This window comes from Homalodisca vitripennis, chromosome 1, assembly GCF_021130785.1.
Source record: "Homalodisca vitripennis isolate AUS2020 chromosome 1, UT_GWSS_2.1, whole genome shotgun sequence".
NCBI classification, from domain to species: domain Eukaryota; kingdom Metazoa; phylum Arthropoda; class Insecta; order Hemiptera; family Cicadellidae; genus Homalodisca; species Homalodisca vitripennis.
The window spans coordinates 123,041,397-123,056,938 of NC_060207.1; the positions used below are offsets into that span (position 1 = coordinate 123,041,397).

The window sequence follows — 15,542 nt, forward strand, 5'->3', positions numbered from 1 at the left end:
CACAAGTCCCTGCTGCGATGGCTGGTCCGGTTACAGCATTACTCTGATCCCGAAGAAGTCAAGGAGGATATGTGTGATGTATCAGTTGCCTACATAAGTCTTGCTTTCCTCAATTGCAACATAGGTTACGGCACTCAGGAGGCTTAAGAAGCCGACAGCTGAAATTTCAACAGGCTTGGAATAACGCAGATCATCAGCAAACGGAACAAAACACCGTTCTAGGACTTTCTGTGTGGAAATCCCCGACAACCATTTTGTTGAGCAGTATGTTCTGCCAAACTACCATCCATGGGATTATACCTGAAGGCCTCTAAGGCAGAATCCCATCTGGTAAACACTGACAGCAACCTGGAGTTCCTTGAGCAAAGGATGAAATCAACGTGATTTTATTAGGCGGTAGTGCCCCTCACATCAGTCTTATTGCACAAGCCGCAGGTCATGTATCATAAGTGGCTAGCTGAATCATTGTGATCTGTATGTGGATTAACTTGGATTGACCCTTTTGGAAGTTTGATGTTGGGACTCGAAACCGTTCTGTTCTGTCTGGTGTTCATGTTGTCAAGCATTATTCTGAAAGTAGAAATTATCCTTGAAAATCAACAAAATATATTTACTAAAGATTTGGACTCCTACCATGTGAAACTAAATCTTTATAACCTGAAATTCCAGATAAATAAGGTCTGGGTAAACGAAGTTGTGTTGTACTGAAATGAAGTATGTGTTTAGGGTCTTGTTATCAGCAGCCCCTAAACACAAGAACAGCACCAACACCAACACCAACACACACACACACACACACACACACACACACACACACACGCACACGCAACGCACACACACACACGCACACGCAACGCACACACACACACACACACAGCGCTGCCCTTGGCACTGTTTTTTTTTATATATAAAAAACACACACCTCTAGAATGGATTGAGTATATATTAAGATAAATGAAAAGGAAAGAGAATTTGTGCATTTCTCTCTGAAATGGCAAATATTCAGTAATTGCTATTTTAATACATGTGTGATATTTAAAGAAATTATACTTTTGTATAATAATAACACTTAACACATTGTAATATGTCAATGCCAATTAAGAATTCTCTTCTATTCTGTTTAAAAACTGTATAACTATATTGAAGTATGAAGTTGTTACTAAAAAGCAGACTTGAACTTTTTACAAAAATAGTTGTAGATATTAACCCTTATAACGTCAGTATATCTTTTCACTACTTCCAGCAAACGGCACAATATTAAAAAAAAAAAAAAAATTAAATGTGTAAAGTTCATTTTTATTTTTTCTTTCTATAATTATGGTAAGTATAAAAAAGTAAAAATTTTAAAATTATAAAGTCACTGTACTCAGGATCGTCAATTTTACGAGACATGTTATTTATCACTAATAATGAACACGGTACTTTGGGATTATACCGACCACACCCAGACATGAATCGTTATTTGACATTTTGCTTCTACTGATTACTAGATTAGCGTAGAGCAATATTTCGTCAATATAAAACAGGAATTGTCTTATCGCTAACCCCCCTCCCCATCCTCAGACAAAGGTCAAAGTCGAGCGGTCTAGTAGATAACGTGATTGCAGAGTCTCGCCGCCCGTTCAGCTGGTGCATCGCTTTGTTGTACTTCCGTGTTTTACCTCTACATTTCTCCAAACACAAAAATTCAATAAAAACAAACATGATCAAACTAAAACTAAACTCTTTATTGAAAAACACTCAAAACTTGTTTTTATTCTTGATCATACTCCGCCACCCAAAATGCGAGTGCCATGCCTTCTCGCTGATGTCAAAGAAAGAAAAACATCCCTCGAGATAGTACCTATCAGTAAAAATATCAAATTCTAGAGGATCTGATCAGAAATATAAATTGAATTGTAATGGAAAGGCAATTATGTACCGCGCAAATCATGTGATGCCGCATGGCCTGTCGTAATCGGGATTATCGAGAAAGATAAGATAACAGCGACAACAATACCGATCACAATGCCTGGAAATGCTTGTAAGTTTGTAATTTTTGTAATTAAAGAGTTGTTTTTTTCGTTCTATAATGTTTGTTTAGCTATAAATTTATATTTTTGTGTTCTTCATACTGGTGTTGTCGGTATAATCCCAAAGTACCTGAACACTAAATAGGTGACACTAAACACTAAAATGACACTAAAAACACTAAATGAATACTAAAACTAAGATATCAATACTTTTAACAAATAAATAAAAAACCATATAAATAGAAAACACGACGAAGGAAACCGACTCAGCGATGGTTAGACAAGCACTACCAGAAGTCAAACTGCAAACAAAAGCGCCGCGCGCTGTACGGCGTCAGTGCCGTGTGGCGGGAGAGTGTCTAGACACCGCGTCTATTGTTTCAAACAATGTAACGCGACAGCTATATTTTGACGCTTGACATATCTCAATAACCCACACACATGGTTGACGCATACCGTTAGTGACATTGATCGGATTTAAAAGGAACTTAAATTTGCTATAGACGCAGTTTTTGTGTCGATGCGCAGTACCCCGCGTCTTTGCCGTTTGGAGATAGTTTGTCTATGCGCCGTACGGCGTCTGTGACGTTATAAGGGTTAAGTTTCCAAAAAGAATCTCACTAATTTCGAACAAAATAATAACCACATAAACACATTATTATCTAAATGAGTATTTTACTAATTTGGTTCTGTATTCATTAGAAGAACTTGAAAAAAGTAGTACAAGCTGGAACTATTATAAATAATGATTTTATTTATTTAGTTATTGATATGTAATATCAGAGGGAAGGAAACCTCTTCCACCAGTGGAGCTCGAATGGTTCACAGACGGCTCTAAAACAAAAAGCGGCACAGGCGCTGGAATTCTGGGAGTGAGACCATATAGGGAGCTGGTGGTCCCTATGGGTCCGTATCCGACAGTCTTTCAAGCGGATGTCGCAGCTATTATGAAATGTGCTCGTGAGAATCTTCGTCTGCGATATAGGAGCAAGACGATTAATATTTTCACGGACAGTCAGGCAGCGCTGATGGCGCTGGACTCTTGCGTGATCAAATACAAACTGGTTTGGGATTGCTATCAGGCCGTTTCCTCCCTTGCCAGAATCAACAATGTAACCGTTTATTGGGTTCCTGGTCATGAGGGGATTCTTGGGAACGAAAGAGCTGATGCCCTGGCCATCCAGGGCTCAGCGACAATTATGACGGGCCCTCAACCGTTCTGCGGTGTTCCAAGGTGTGAATCCTCTAGGGTTGTCTCGAAATGGATTCGCACGGAGCATGAGAGAAGGTGGAGGTTGCATCCGGGTTTGAGAATGAGTAGAATGGTATTACAGTCACCTTCCTCCAGGGTGGCTTCGGACCTTCTCTCATTAAACAGATCCATGTCTTCTCAGGTTATTGGTCTCATTACGGGACATGGTCACCTGAGGAAGGATCTTCACATAGTCTGCATCCTTCAGGAGGATCCGCTCTGTAGAAGGTGTAATGATCAGGAGGAGACTGCTGAGCACCTGCTCTTTGATTGCCCCGCAATAGCAAGAGAGCGGTATGCCATCTTTGGTAGTTTGGACAGGGGTGGTGAATTTTCCCAGGAGGACTTGATAGGTTGTTTTCGGCGGTTTGTGGAACTGCTGAAATTGTAGACTGGTGGGCCTCATGGTGTGTTTCCGGGGTGCGCAAAAAGCCCTTGAGGCTTAAGTGCATGGCAGTAGGCCGCCCCAAGGGGAAAAAAAGATATGTAATAGCTTTACATTTGTATGACGAAGATTATTAATTGTAAATACTATTCCATACATAAACTGTTACTCTTATTTATAAAGCATAATTACTTATCAAGTCACTGAAAATAATTTTGATCTACGAATGGATCTTCCATAATTGGTTTATATAAATAAAATGGAAAATGAAAAAAATATTGGTGTAAGTAAAGAAACATTTATTCACATTGATGTGAAATGTTTGTATATATAGTGATTGTAAATATGTTTTTACAAGAATGAGGAAGTAGCTGTTGGTCTACATGGTATAATCTTGTTGTCCAGTGGGTGCTGCTGTGTGTGTGACGGGTACTGGTGCATCGCCCACCATCAAACATTGTGACATCAGTGACTGTGAGAATGTGGGCCTGTATGTAACCGACTACGCTCAGGGAACATATGAGGACAACGAGATATCACGCAATGCACTTGCTGGCATCTGGGTTAAGAACTATGCCAATCCGATCATGAGGCGCAACCACATCCATCATGGTCGCGATGTCGGGATATTCACATTCGACAATGGTCTAGTAAGTTCAAACTGTGCTATGGATGTGCATTTTCTACATTTGAACCCAAGTACTCTCTTTGTATTAAATACATTTACATAATTCTTAGTTATAAAAGCAAAATGCTCTCATGTTAAGCATGTATTTTAGGTTCTAAAAAAATCTTTTCCCCAATTTTATTACTGAGGTTAAAAAAATAAATTATTTGAAAAATTACTGTAGTGCCTATGAGATAAAATCTGTCCCAATATCTATCTTAGTGTCCAAAATTTATCAATCTTGGAAGGATTCACAAAAGCTCTTTTTTGCCATTGTTCTTTAAATTTTAATTAGGTTCTAGCCAGAATCAGAAATCTTTTTCCCCCCCCCCCCCACCCCCCCCCCCCCCCACCCCCCCCCCCCCCCACCCCCCCCCCCCCCCACCCCCCCCCCCCCCCACCCCCCCCCCCCCCCACCCCCACATTCAGTGCATGGTAAAATCTTTAGGTCAGTTGGGATGAGTTTGCCCAGAAAATTTGAATACCCTTGCTAATTTTTCAAGGTGTTAGGAAAATTTACAGAATAGAGCTTGCTCTACTGAGTCCAATGTGAATCTTTCATTTGTAAGTAAAGCATGCCACCCCACTCACATGAACTCTGGAGGAGCGGGTTCTTTCTATTGATCAATCTTAAAATTGAATTAGGTTACTGCAACTTATTGAAACACTTACTGTATTGAGTATACTTAACCATATTGCACTATTCATGATATACAGGGTGTTCTGAAAAAAGGTGCCCATAAGTCAGGGCGTGATTCCTCACATCAAAATAAGAAAAAAAGGTCTAATTAACATAGGTCCGAAAATGCTTAGTTACCAAGTTATACAGGGTGAAAGATTTCGTCTGAATTTCAGTTCCCCTGCTGCAACGAAGCCCTACGGGTATTTGTTGGCTGTTAATTAAGATGTACAATTTAGCGTACTTTATGTAAAATGAACTGAAAAAATTGAATAAAACCGTTTCCAGACCTGTAGCTACAGTAATTTTTAAGATATGTGACGAAATACGTGAAACTTGGTCCCGAAAAACAAGTTACATTTAGGTTTGAAGCAGATTTATTATGTTAAATGTACAATAAACACAAAATATTTTTTCACGGTACTTGTAGAAAATTTAATTTCGAAGAGAAAGATGTAAAATAAGTCTATAATAGACAAACGCAAACTTTAAAAAATAATCCTTAATTACATACAAAACGCATGAAAAATAGACAAAATCTGTTAAGCTCTCTACAAATGTAATATTGAAATTAAAACAGCTGTTTTATTAAAACAAATTAATGAGTTACTATTATTTTTTATCAAGTAAATATTTTTAACAATCATACATTATCATACATAAAAAAGTTATCTGAATTATCATTCAACAAAAAAGTTACACTTGTCCTAAAAAACTAACCACGTCACAGTAGATTTTCAAAATGTTTCCCCTCATTCAAAATACAAGCATCCAGCCGTCTTCTCATAGACTGCCGAACTCTTTCGAAGATCCCAGGTGTCTCACGTATCCTTTGAATCCCGTTAACAATCCTTATTCGCAACTCTTCTATGGTATCCACAGGCGAGTCGTAGACAAGCGTCTTTAAATGTCCCCATAAGAAAAAGTCTAGAGGATTGAGGTCAGGTGACCTTGCAGGCCATGCTACTGAGGCTCCTCGACCAATCCATCTGTTTGGATATGCTTCATTTAAAAATTCTCTTACTTGTAATGTGTAATGAGCTGGAGCTCCATCCTGCATGAACCACATGTTGTTGCGTGTGTATAGTGGCACATCTTCGAGTAACTCATTCAGATTAGTCGTCAAGAAATGTAAATAATTTTCATCATTGAGCGTATCAGGTAAAAAACTAATAAAAATTTTATCACCCAGAATAGCAGCCCATACGTTTATAGAAAACTGATATTGGTGACGGTTCTCTGAAATAGCACGTGGATTTTCAATTGCCCACATGTGAGTATTGTGGGTGTTAATAGCCATTCTTGAAAATTTTGCTTCATCAGTAAAGATAATGTAATTTAAAAAATGTGGATTTCTGCACCTTTGGATAAGCCATTGGCATAGCTGAACACGAGAAAGTAATCTCGAGGCAAAAGAGCCTGGACCCTTTGATAGTGATAAGAATGCAACTGCTGCTCGTGTAAAATCTTCCAGACAATTGAATTACTAACACCGAAATCCAAGGCTAGTTCTCTAGTACTTCTTCCAGGATGATTCTCTATTTCGTCCAACACGCCCTCCTCCAATTCAGCTGTACACGTTGTACGTGGCCGTCCTGATCTACCAACTTTTCCAGATTTAAAGGTTCCCGTCTCGCTTAGCCTTCTATGAATGGAAGAAAACATTTTATGAGTCGGTAACTGTCTATGAGGAAAATGTTCCTGATAGAGTCGTCTAGCCTGACGACTGTTGCAATGTGCAAGACCGTACATTAAATGCATGTCTGCCATTTCACCATTAGTGTACATAATATTCATATTACCTGCCATGATGAATAAGATATTATTAGCTATCAAAAATTAACTTCAACGGCACTCGCACTAACTTGTATTAAAGTACAGATCAACACACGCACTTAATGAGCAATGGAAAAATAGCTGCTTGTAATGTTTATTTAAATTATTATAAACAATGTTACATTGTTAAAACATATGTTTTAAATAGAAATTATTTTGTTTCTCAAATCAAATATTTTAATAAAACAGCTGTTTTAATTTCAATATTACATTTGTAGAGAGCTTAACAGATTTTGTCTATTTTTCATGCGTTTTGTATGTAATTAAGGATTATTTTTTAAAGTTTGTGTTTGTCTATTATAGACTTATTTTACATCTTTCTCTTCGAAATTAAATTTTCTACAAGTACCGTGAAAAAATATTTTGTGTTTATTGTACATTTAACATAGTAAATCTGCTTCAAACCTAAATGTAACTTGTTTTTCAGGACCAAGTTTCGCGTATTTCGTCACATATCTTAAAAATTACTGTAGCTACAGGTCTGGAAACGGTTTTATTCAATTTTTCAGTTCATTTTACATAAAGTACGCTAAATTGTACATCTTAATTAACAGCCAACAAATACCCGTAGGGCTTCGTTGCAGCAGGGGAACTGAAATTCAGACGAAATCTTTCACCCTGTATAACTTGGTAACTAAGCATTTTCGGACCTATGTTAATTAGACCTTTTTTTCTTATTTTGATGTGAGGAATCACGCCCTGACTTATGGGCACCTTTTTTCAGAACACCCTGTATACCCATATACTAAATTAATTTACTCTATTTTTCATTTATTTGAACAAAGTACCGACATTCAAGCACACAAATATTTGTGGGATTAACCTTCCAAAAGCAAAATATTTTTTGTTTTTTACTTTCTTAGGAAAGAGGCTAGGACTCTGCATTTAATTCTAAAAGTATATTTTGTGCCTCCCTTTACTTTTAGTTTAACTCTGAAATCTGAGGGGTTCTGTCAAATTAGATTTGTGGCTCCTGTTCTCTAATGAACTTTGGACTCAAGAGATAAGCCCCTTAGATTTTTTTTCCGGTTCTACAAATATCATGAAAGTTTCTGCCATACTGCTACACTGATTCTCCACAGTCTGCAATCATCAGTTTCAGTTTGGTAACCAACCCTAACCAGATGTTTTTAAAGAAAGCCACTTCCTGATAGTATTCCAAGTACTAGTCATATTCTCCTTGCTTAGATCTAGGAGTCCAGGCCAACCTTTAATATATGGAGAGATAAACATTCTTGATTGTCTAATTTCTGAGGCCTTTCTCAATGTCTCGAGTATGATCCTTTTCCCAGACATTTACAAGAGCTTTACTAAGAGAGAAGGCTACTCCACAGCCTGATTATGAGCATACCAAGAAGCATTTAGAGCCTATCTTAGCCAGCGTCTGCTGTTTTATTCCCAGAAGAAATGTCTCTATGACCTGGCAACCAACCAAGGGCAAATTTGTTTCTCTTTGCCAGTTCTATTAGACTGCAGCATTCCCATATTACCTTTGAGTCACAAAGAGCAGACATCATGTGATATTACAGTTGCCTGACTCAGATAGTATTGGGTATTTGGTATCCAAACCTTTAGATCCATTCTGTTTGAGATTTCTGGCACATGTCAATTAATTACCATGACTTCTAATTGGAACACCATGCTATATTTTCCTAAAAGTAACACCATTCTGGCTCCTAGACCTTACACACCAAACCTTCTAATTCTTGAGTCTAATTAATTGTGAATCTTCAGTATAAGACTTAAAAAGTGCTAGGGTAGATCTCATATAGTTTATAAAAGTGGTATTTCTTTAACATGCACTCTGCCTCGTTTGTTATTATTCTGGTATCAGGAAATTCTTTTATTATTGCCATGTGTCCTGAGGAAGTAAGCATTATAACCTTCCTACCAAGGAGCTTCATTGCACTCATTGCAACTGCCTTTTTAACCTCCTGTCCCAGAGGAGTGTATCCCAGTACCACCACTTTCAGTACCACAGTTGTACAGGAGCTCATTGCCCTGATAATACTAACCCATGCTAGCCTCTGAAGACTCTGTAGCTTATAATCTACTGTATCTTGTTGTACTATCGTCCAACACACAAGAGCTTCATATTTGACCATTGGTTTTATTATGGCTTTATAGATCCAATACAACATCTTGGATATCAATTCCCATTCATATCAAGTCTTTTACAAACACCAAGAACTGTTGTTGCTTTGTATTGAAAAATACATAAATTATATGATTTGTAAAATAATAGATAAACTATTGAAATGCAACAATTGGTGTCTAGCAAAAGATGTTTAAATGAACTAAAAAAATTACTTTGTTAATGAAATCATACTATTCAGTAAAGGACTCTTTGATGGCCCTGTCATATAAAATAGGGGTTTTTAAATTTTAAATGGTAATTATTGTAGTTTTAGATTCTGATAGTTTAGAGTCAACAATGTTTTAAACTTTCTTACCCTGTGTTATTTAAACAAGTGTTTAGTGATAGTAACAAATTGTGGAGCTGGACTGATGAAAACCATATGACTTTATATTTGTAATCTAGGACAGTTCTCTATGTACACAATAACAATCTATTGTCTACTGTCTATACAGGGTGACAATTAAGTCTGGAACCTCTTTTTTAATTTTTGAACCACAATAGAAAGAAATACCAAAGTTCACACGTGCTTACTGGTGATAGTAACACACACATCTGCCCAATTACCAACCGGATAATCCCTTTGGGGGACAGTCCACAAGGAGTCAGACAAAATTCTTAAAGAGCAGTATAGGTCAAGTTTGGTATCAAATTAAAGGTCTTACTTAGCAGAGTACAATGCCGCAAACCGGACTTCAAAAGGTGGATTCATTCAGTAGTTATAGCTATTTGAATTTTAAAATAATTGAACAATGTAAATTATTAAGTATTACAAGTAAACACCAATTTTTAAGTACCTGTCATCAAAGTAAGTGTTCAAAATGTTCCCCTCCCATCATAGTACATAATATTATCTATATACCTAAATTGTTTATATAATATTTTCTACATGAGGATTCAATTTTAAGCTTATTATCTAAGACAGCTTCGATAAATAACCACATTGAAATATCATTATTCTAGTACCTTCCGGAACAGTTTTGAGCTAACTCGAAATTCCATTTTTCTGGTGAAAATTACTATACTTATCTTAGATTGGTTAATTCTCAGACACCACTTGCTTGTACTGTTACAGGCATCTTGAGTGAGGTACTCCAAAGTAGCTTTATCTCTACTCCTAGCGATAAGCACTAGGTCATCAGCATAACATTGCAATATTTTTAACTCTTTTCCTTCCTGCTTTTATTCAAGAGATCAATCCACCACCAAGACTCATAAAAGGGGGGACAGTACCCCTGATTCAAGACATGCTTTCTGGGCCATAATTTTGACAGTTTTAACTCTGAGCCTTTGCTCTAAACCTGCAGCTATTTTACAATCCACTGTTATTATGATTAATTTTTCTATGTAAAAATGTTTATGAAAAGATCTATACTTAATATAAATTATAAACATTTAGTATCAAACGACACTCAAGTTTTTAACAATAAATTAACATTAATAAACACTAAAATATAAGTTTGTTAAACTGGAACACTTGTGAAAGTTTTTAATTTAACCTCAGTTAAAAGTGAAGCCTCCGATGTGTAGCCTGCAGCTGTTTTAGCATTCCACCTTAAAATGTGTCACTAGCCATGGTGACACTGTAGTAATGTAAGTCTCAAAGCAAACAGGCAGAACCATACAATTTTGAAATTATACCTCTAACTGCACTCTTCCTCCACTGCAGCTGTTTAGCATTCCACCTTAAAATGTGTCACTAGCCATGGTGACACTGTAGTAATGTAAGTCTCAAAGCAAACAGGCAGAACCATACAATTTTGAAATTATACCTCTAACTGCAACTCTTCCTCCACTATTTTTTAACCTCTTAACTGCTGTAAACGCGTTGACGCGATATCGGTAATCGCATCTACGTGATTGTTATTTTTCCGACATCTGGCAGAAAAATTATTACATATTATAATTATAATTATTTTAATAATTATAATATTACATACTATTTATTCATAGGTAAATTATTACATGATATTATGTTAGATGTAAATTTGTTACAAAATAAATAATTTTACAATTTACATAATTTCTTTTACATCTTATTTTTCATTTCCAGCAAAAAGTTCATGCTCAAGCTACAAGTCGAGATTTCACTTTTAAACCAAAAACTCCTTACATTAATAACAACTCCTTCAAAGTTGTGACCTCGCATGAGCTTTGCTGATATTACCCTCACCAACTAAGTAAGTAAAGCATGAGCTAAGAATAAATAAGGGTGGCTTAATTTTTACCAATCATTAACTTTCTAGAGTTATTTACTAAGAAAGTTAAAAGATTGTGTTAGCCCTGCAATGTTAGTAACAACGTATACTTTCTTTAATTCCAATTTATTATATGGTATAACACTTTGAACCAATAGCTTTCATTCAAATAAAGTTTTCATATAAGAATAAATCGCTTAGAATAATAAAATATATTCCAGGTAGACAATCAAGAAGAACCATTTTGAAAATAACCCGGAATAATGATGGTTCAATGATTCTAGATATTTATCAGCCTATTCAGGTATTAAGAAAAGTCTGATTATTTTTCGATTTAGACATTACGTCCACACTAGACCAGAAATAAATTAGTGATCAGTATTAGAAAACCGTATCAGGTTTATAAGTGAAACCCTTTAGAAAACATTAAGTGATGATGTCTCACACCACAACAGTTTATAGCAGTGTGTAGCTCACAAACCTAATAATTCGATTTACTTTTGGCTACAGTTCACAATTACACTCTTAGAACTTACCATAATCACACTACACTGCTTTTACCTCTCATAATTGAGACCAAACAAATTTGCATTGATGATAGTCTATTCTAAATTACTACGTTATCAAATGAAACTTTAAGCATGAGAACATCTATTCCCTTCTTCATATCTGAGTCGATGTTCTAGTGATGGAGACTAAATTGTAATCACTAATTTTATTGAACTCATTACTACAAATTAGAGTTCATAAGAATCATTATATTTCCTTCTCAAAGTGAAGAAAAAACATTTACCTAAAATTTATTTTGTATCATAAAAAAGCTCCTTTTTAATTCCTATTTTTAAAGTTAAATGAATTATGGCTCATAAACTATTTCACATTCAGACTTTTATATAATTTTTAAAATTAAAAAATCACTTTAGATAGAAACATTGCCACAGAAACAAAATAAAAATCAAGTTTGAGGTAAAATAACTGTTATAAAAAAACTTTATTTTGAAATTTCAATACTTTCACCATAAAAAGCATTAAAAAAAAAGCCTAATATTTTTTTAAATAGTTAATTGCTAGAGACTATTTTACTAAAACGCAAGGTTTCATAAAAAAATTAACCTAAAATTTATTTATGATCATTAACCCTTTTAGTGCCGTGAGTCACGCTCCGTGACGACGGGTATCGGTGCGAAAAATGCGATTAGTATTTGATTTATTTTAGTACTCTGATATTGTAATAACTGGATAATATCGATGTAACTACTAATATCGATGCAGACGTCTTCCTAAGATAACCGAGTATTCAGATCGATCTATGTTTGATGTTCAATATCGATTTTATATCGATCTATTTATTGTATACATAGTCGAATTCGAATTGGTTCTTAGTTTACATTGCGTTGAGTGGCGTTGCGTTCTGTTTGTGCTGTGAGTTTGAACCTTAGTTTCGTTTATTTTTATTTCGAAATGGAACGAAATAAGTTAATTGTGATGACTCTGGTTTATTGAGAGCCCTTTTAGAAGAAGTTGGAAGTGGTGGGGAGTTGGAAACTACAATGGAAACGTCGGTTGCTGACCAAAGTGTAAGGTATGATGGTACGCCTGCCTGTAAGTAGTATCTTGGTTGAAAATCCCACTCTAGATGTAGATGTAGACAATGATATTGATATGTCACCTAGGCCTACAGCAGGTCCTAGTGGTGTTTGCAATATCTTACCAAGAAAGAGGTATAGGCGACTTAACCTAGCTAGGCCCTATAGGCTATGATTTGGATGTGTCAGACACTACTGTGGATGACACAGATGAGGACAAGGACTACTGTCCTAGTGACACTGAACCCTCCACTGACCATTCCAAACCTAAATTAGGAATGAAACAAAGAGGCCGTAGAGAAAGAGGAAGAGGTTTCTCTGCCTCGACTCCGGAAAAAAAGAAACCTATCCGTCTCAAAGTTAGTAGGCCTAAATTAGTCAAGCCTAAAACTAGCGTTGGTAACAACCCAAAATATTGTTGAGAGGCCTGGGGTTGGTGTAGAGAATGAAACTGGAATAGATTTATTAGGCCTAGAATCTAGTGATGACCTTTTATCTTCCGAGGAAGATAACGCTGATGACCCAGACAGTGATGAAGATGAACCCTTGGTGTGAAATGCGCGAAGGAGATATTTTGCCTGACTCTCCTGTGAAATTTAATGGAACACATAGGCCCCAAACATATGCCCCCAACAGACTCCCAACCGATTATTTATTTCAATCTGTTCTTTACAGTGGCTCTGATACGAACTTTGTTACTGAAACCAACCGCTACGCAACACAATCCATTGCAAATGCTATAACATCTGGTTCATTGAAGCCTAAGTCCCGTGCCACTGAATGGTTACCTGTTTCATTTAACGAAATGAGAGCTTTCATTGCATGTATTTTGAACATGGGTCTAATAAGAAAAAGTACGATTGCCTCATACAGGTCCACTTTGCCCTGCAGTGCAACACCCTGGTTTGGAAAAATGTTCTCCAGAAATCGTTTCCAGTTACTTCTAAAATTCTTTCACCTGATAGATAATAAAGAAACAAGCAAAATCCCCTTATGACCCTTGTGCAAAATTTATGCCAATTGTAGAACATGCTAAAATATTATTTAGACACTATTATGTTCCACACGAAAAATTATCAATTGATGAATCGCTTATTGGCACAAAGTCCTACACATCATTATTACAATATTTGCCCAATAAACAGCATCATCGGTGGGACATAAAATTATGGGTTTTATGCGATTCTGTAGTAACATTTTGGCATTTTCTGTATACAGGGGCGCCGTCACTGATGAAGACAAACAGAATCAAAAACAGTTAGGCGTGTCTCACTTGGTTTTAAAAAAACTCCTTCAAGTTGGTAATTATCTAAACAAGGGTTATCATTTGTTTGTTGATAACTTTTATACCTCCATACCCTTGGCTAGATATCTTTATGATGTAGGGACCTACATCACTGGTACAATTAGAATGAACAGAAAGCTACTTCCAAAAGAAATCAAACCTAGATTCAATGTTGGACAAACCAAATTTTTTTAAATGGCCCTTTACTTTTGTGTGGACACAGAGATAAGAAATCTCAAAAGAACCAAGTTTTAGTTTTGTCTACTAAAGCACAAAATACAACAACAGAAGTAGAGAGAAGAGTACGACATCAAACAGAGCCAGAAATAATAAAGAAACCTGATATCATACTTGAATATAACAAGTTCATGGGAGGAAGTTGATGTGTCCGACATGATGATTTATGCTTATCTTGATGAGCGAAGAATGGTGAAGTATTGGAAGAAAGTAGTATTCAACGTGATGAGCAGAATGGTGTCTAATCTGTACATATTATACAAGGAAAATATCAAACCAACAGGTAAAAAACCTATGACTCACCTTCAATTTACCGAAAGCATAATAAATGTGATCGGAGAAGAATGGTTAGCGTATAAAAAACACACCAGAGCCCCAAGATCCACCTCAGCAAAATCCTTTATATGGAATAAAAAGATTGCCTGGAAACATGGTTAGGAAATGTTATGGATGTTCAACCGAACAACGCCTGAGACGCTCACATTTTGTATGCGTAAAGTGTGAACAAGGATTGCATCCAGAGTGTATCCCTACCCATCAGTGCAAAAATTAATGAAATTAGCTTTGTGTAAATAGTGTAAATAGTTACTGATTGCGAGAGAAAAGAAGAGACCTGGCCCCGTGCCGGCGCACAGCTGTGTTACTAAGTGTGTTGCCGCGCGCGGTAATTTTCAGGCGCTTCGCCCCACAGCCAACCCTGCGAATTGTTTATCATAGCAATGGAACAGTGAAACAATAATGGAATTACGAAACAAGGCGCGGCAACATACTAGTAGTAGCGCCTGCAAATTTCAGATAGGCCAGAATCCAGGTCTCTTCTTTTCTCTCGCGATCAGTATTTAGTGTAAACAACATTATGTATAATATGCAATTTTCAAGAAACTTGAACTCACTAAAGCTGGATTGACAATTATACATAACGTATGTTACAACAATACTTTTATTATTTATAATTATTATTTTATTATTTACAATAATTACTATGGTTACAAAATAGGTTTAGGTAATCAAATAAGCATTTAGTATATACTATTACATTGATTTTACTGTTTTCTTATAGTGGGTACAATGGTTTGCATTACTGTCCTGATTAGGCCTTAGATTTGCGTTTGGTACTCGTTGTAAGGTATTTTTGTTTTCCAAAAAAAATTTTTTTTGTTGCTTGAAAATAATATATTATGTACTGATTTTGTTCAGTTTTAGATGTACTTTGCAAATGTATTAATTGTTTTAATCAATAAAAATTCTACAGTTATCATTTTTGGACT

The 15,542-nt window shown here is 36.1% G+C and overlaps 1 protein-coding gene across 1 annotated transcript in view; it reads left to right on the plus strand.

The window, feature by feature from the left end:
* Window positions 1-15,542, plus strand: part of LOC124352940 (F-box only protein 11) — a 72,678-nt gene that overhangs the window by 37,707 nt on the left and 19,429 nt on the right. The window contains exons 6-7 of the mRNA XM_046802680.1: window positions 4,055-4,369; window positions 12,963-13,111. Of these exons, the coding sequence (XP_046658636.1) occupies window positions 4,055-4,369; window positions 12,963-13,111 (464 nt within the window). The remainder of the gene's footprint in view (window positions 1-4,054; window positions 4,370-12,962; window positions 13,112-15,542) is intronic.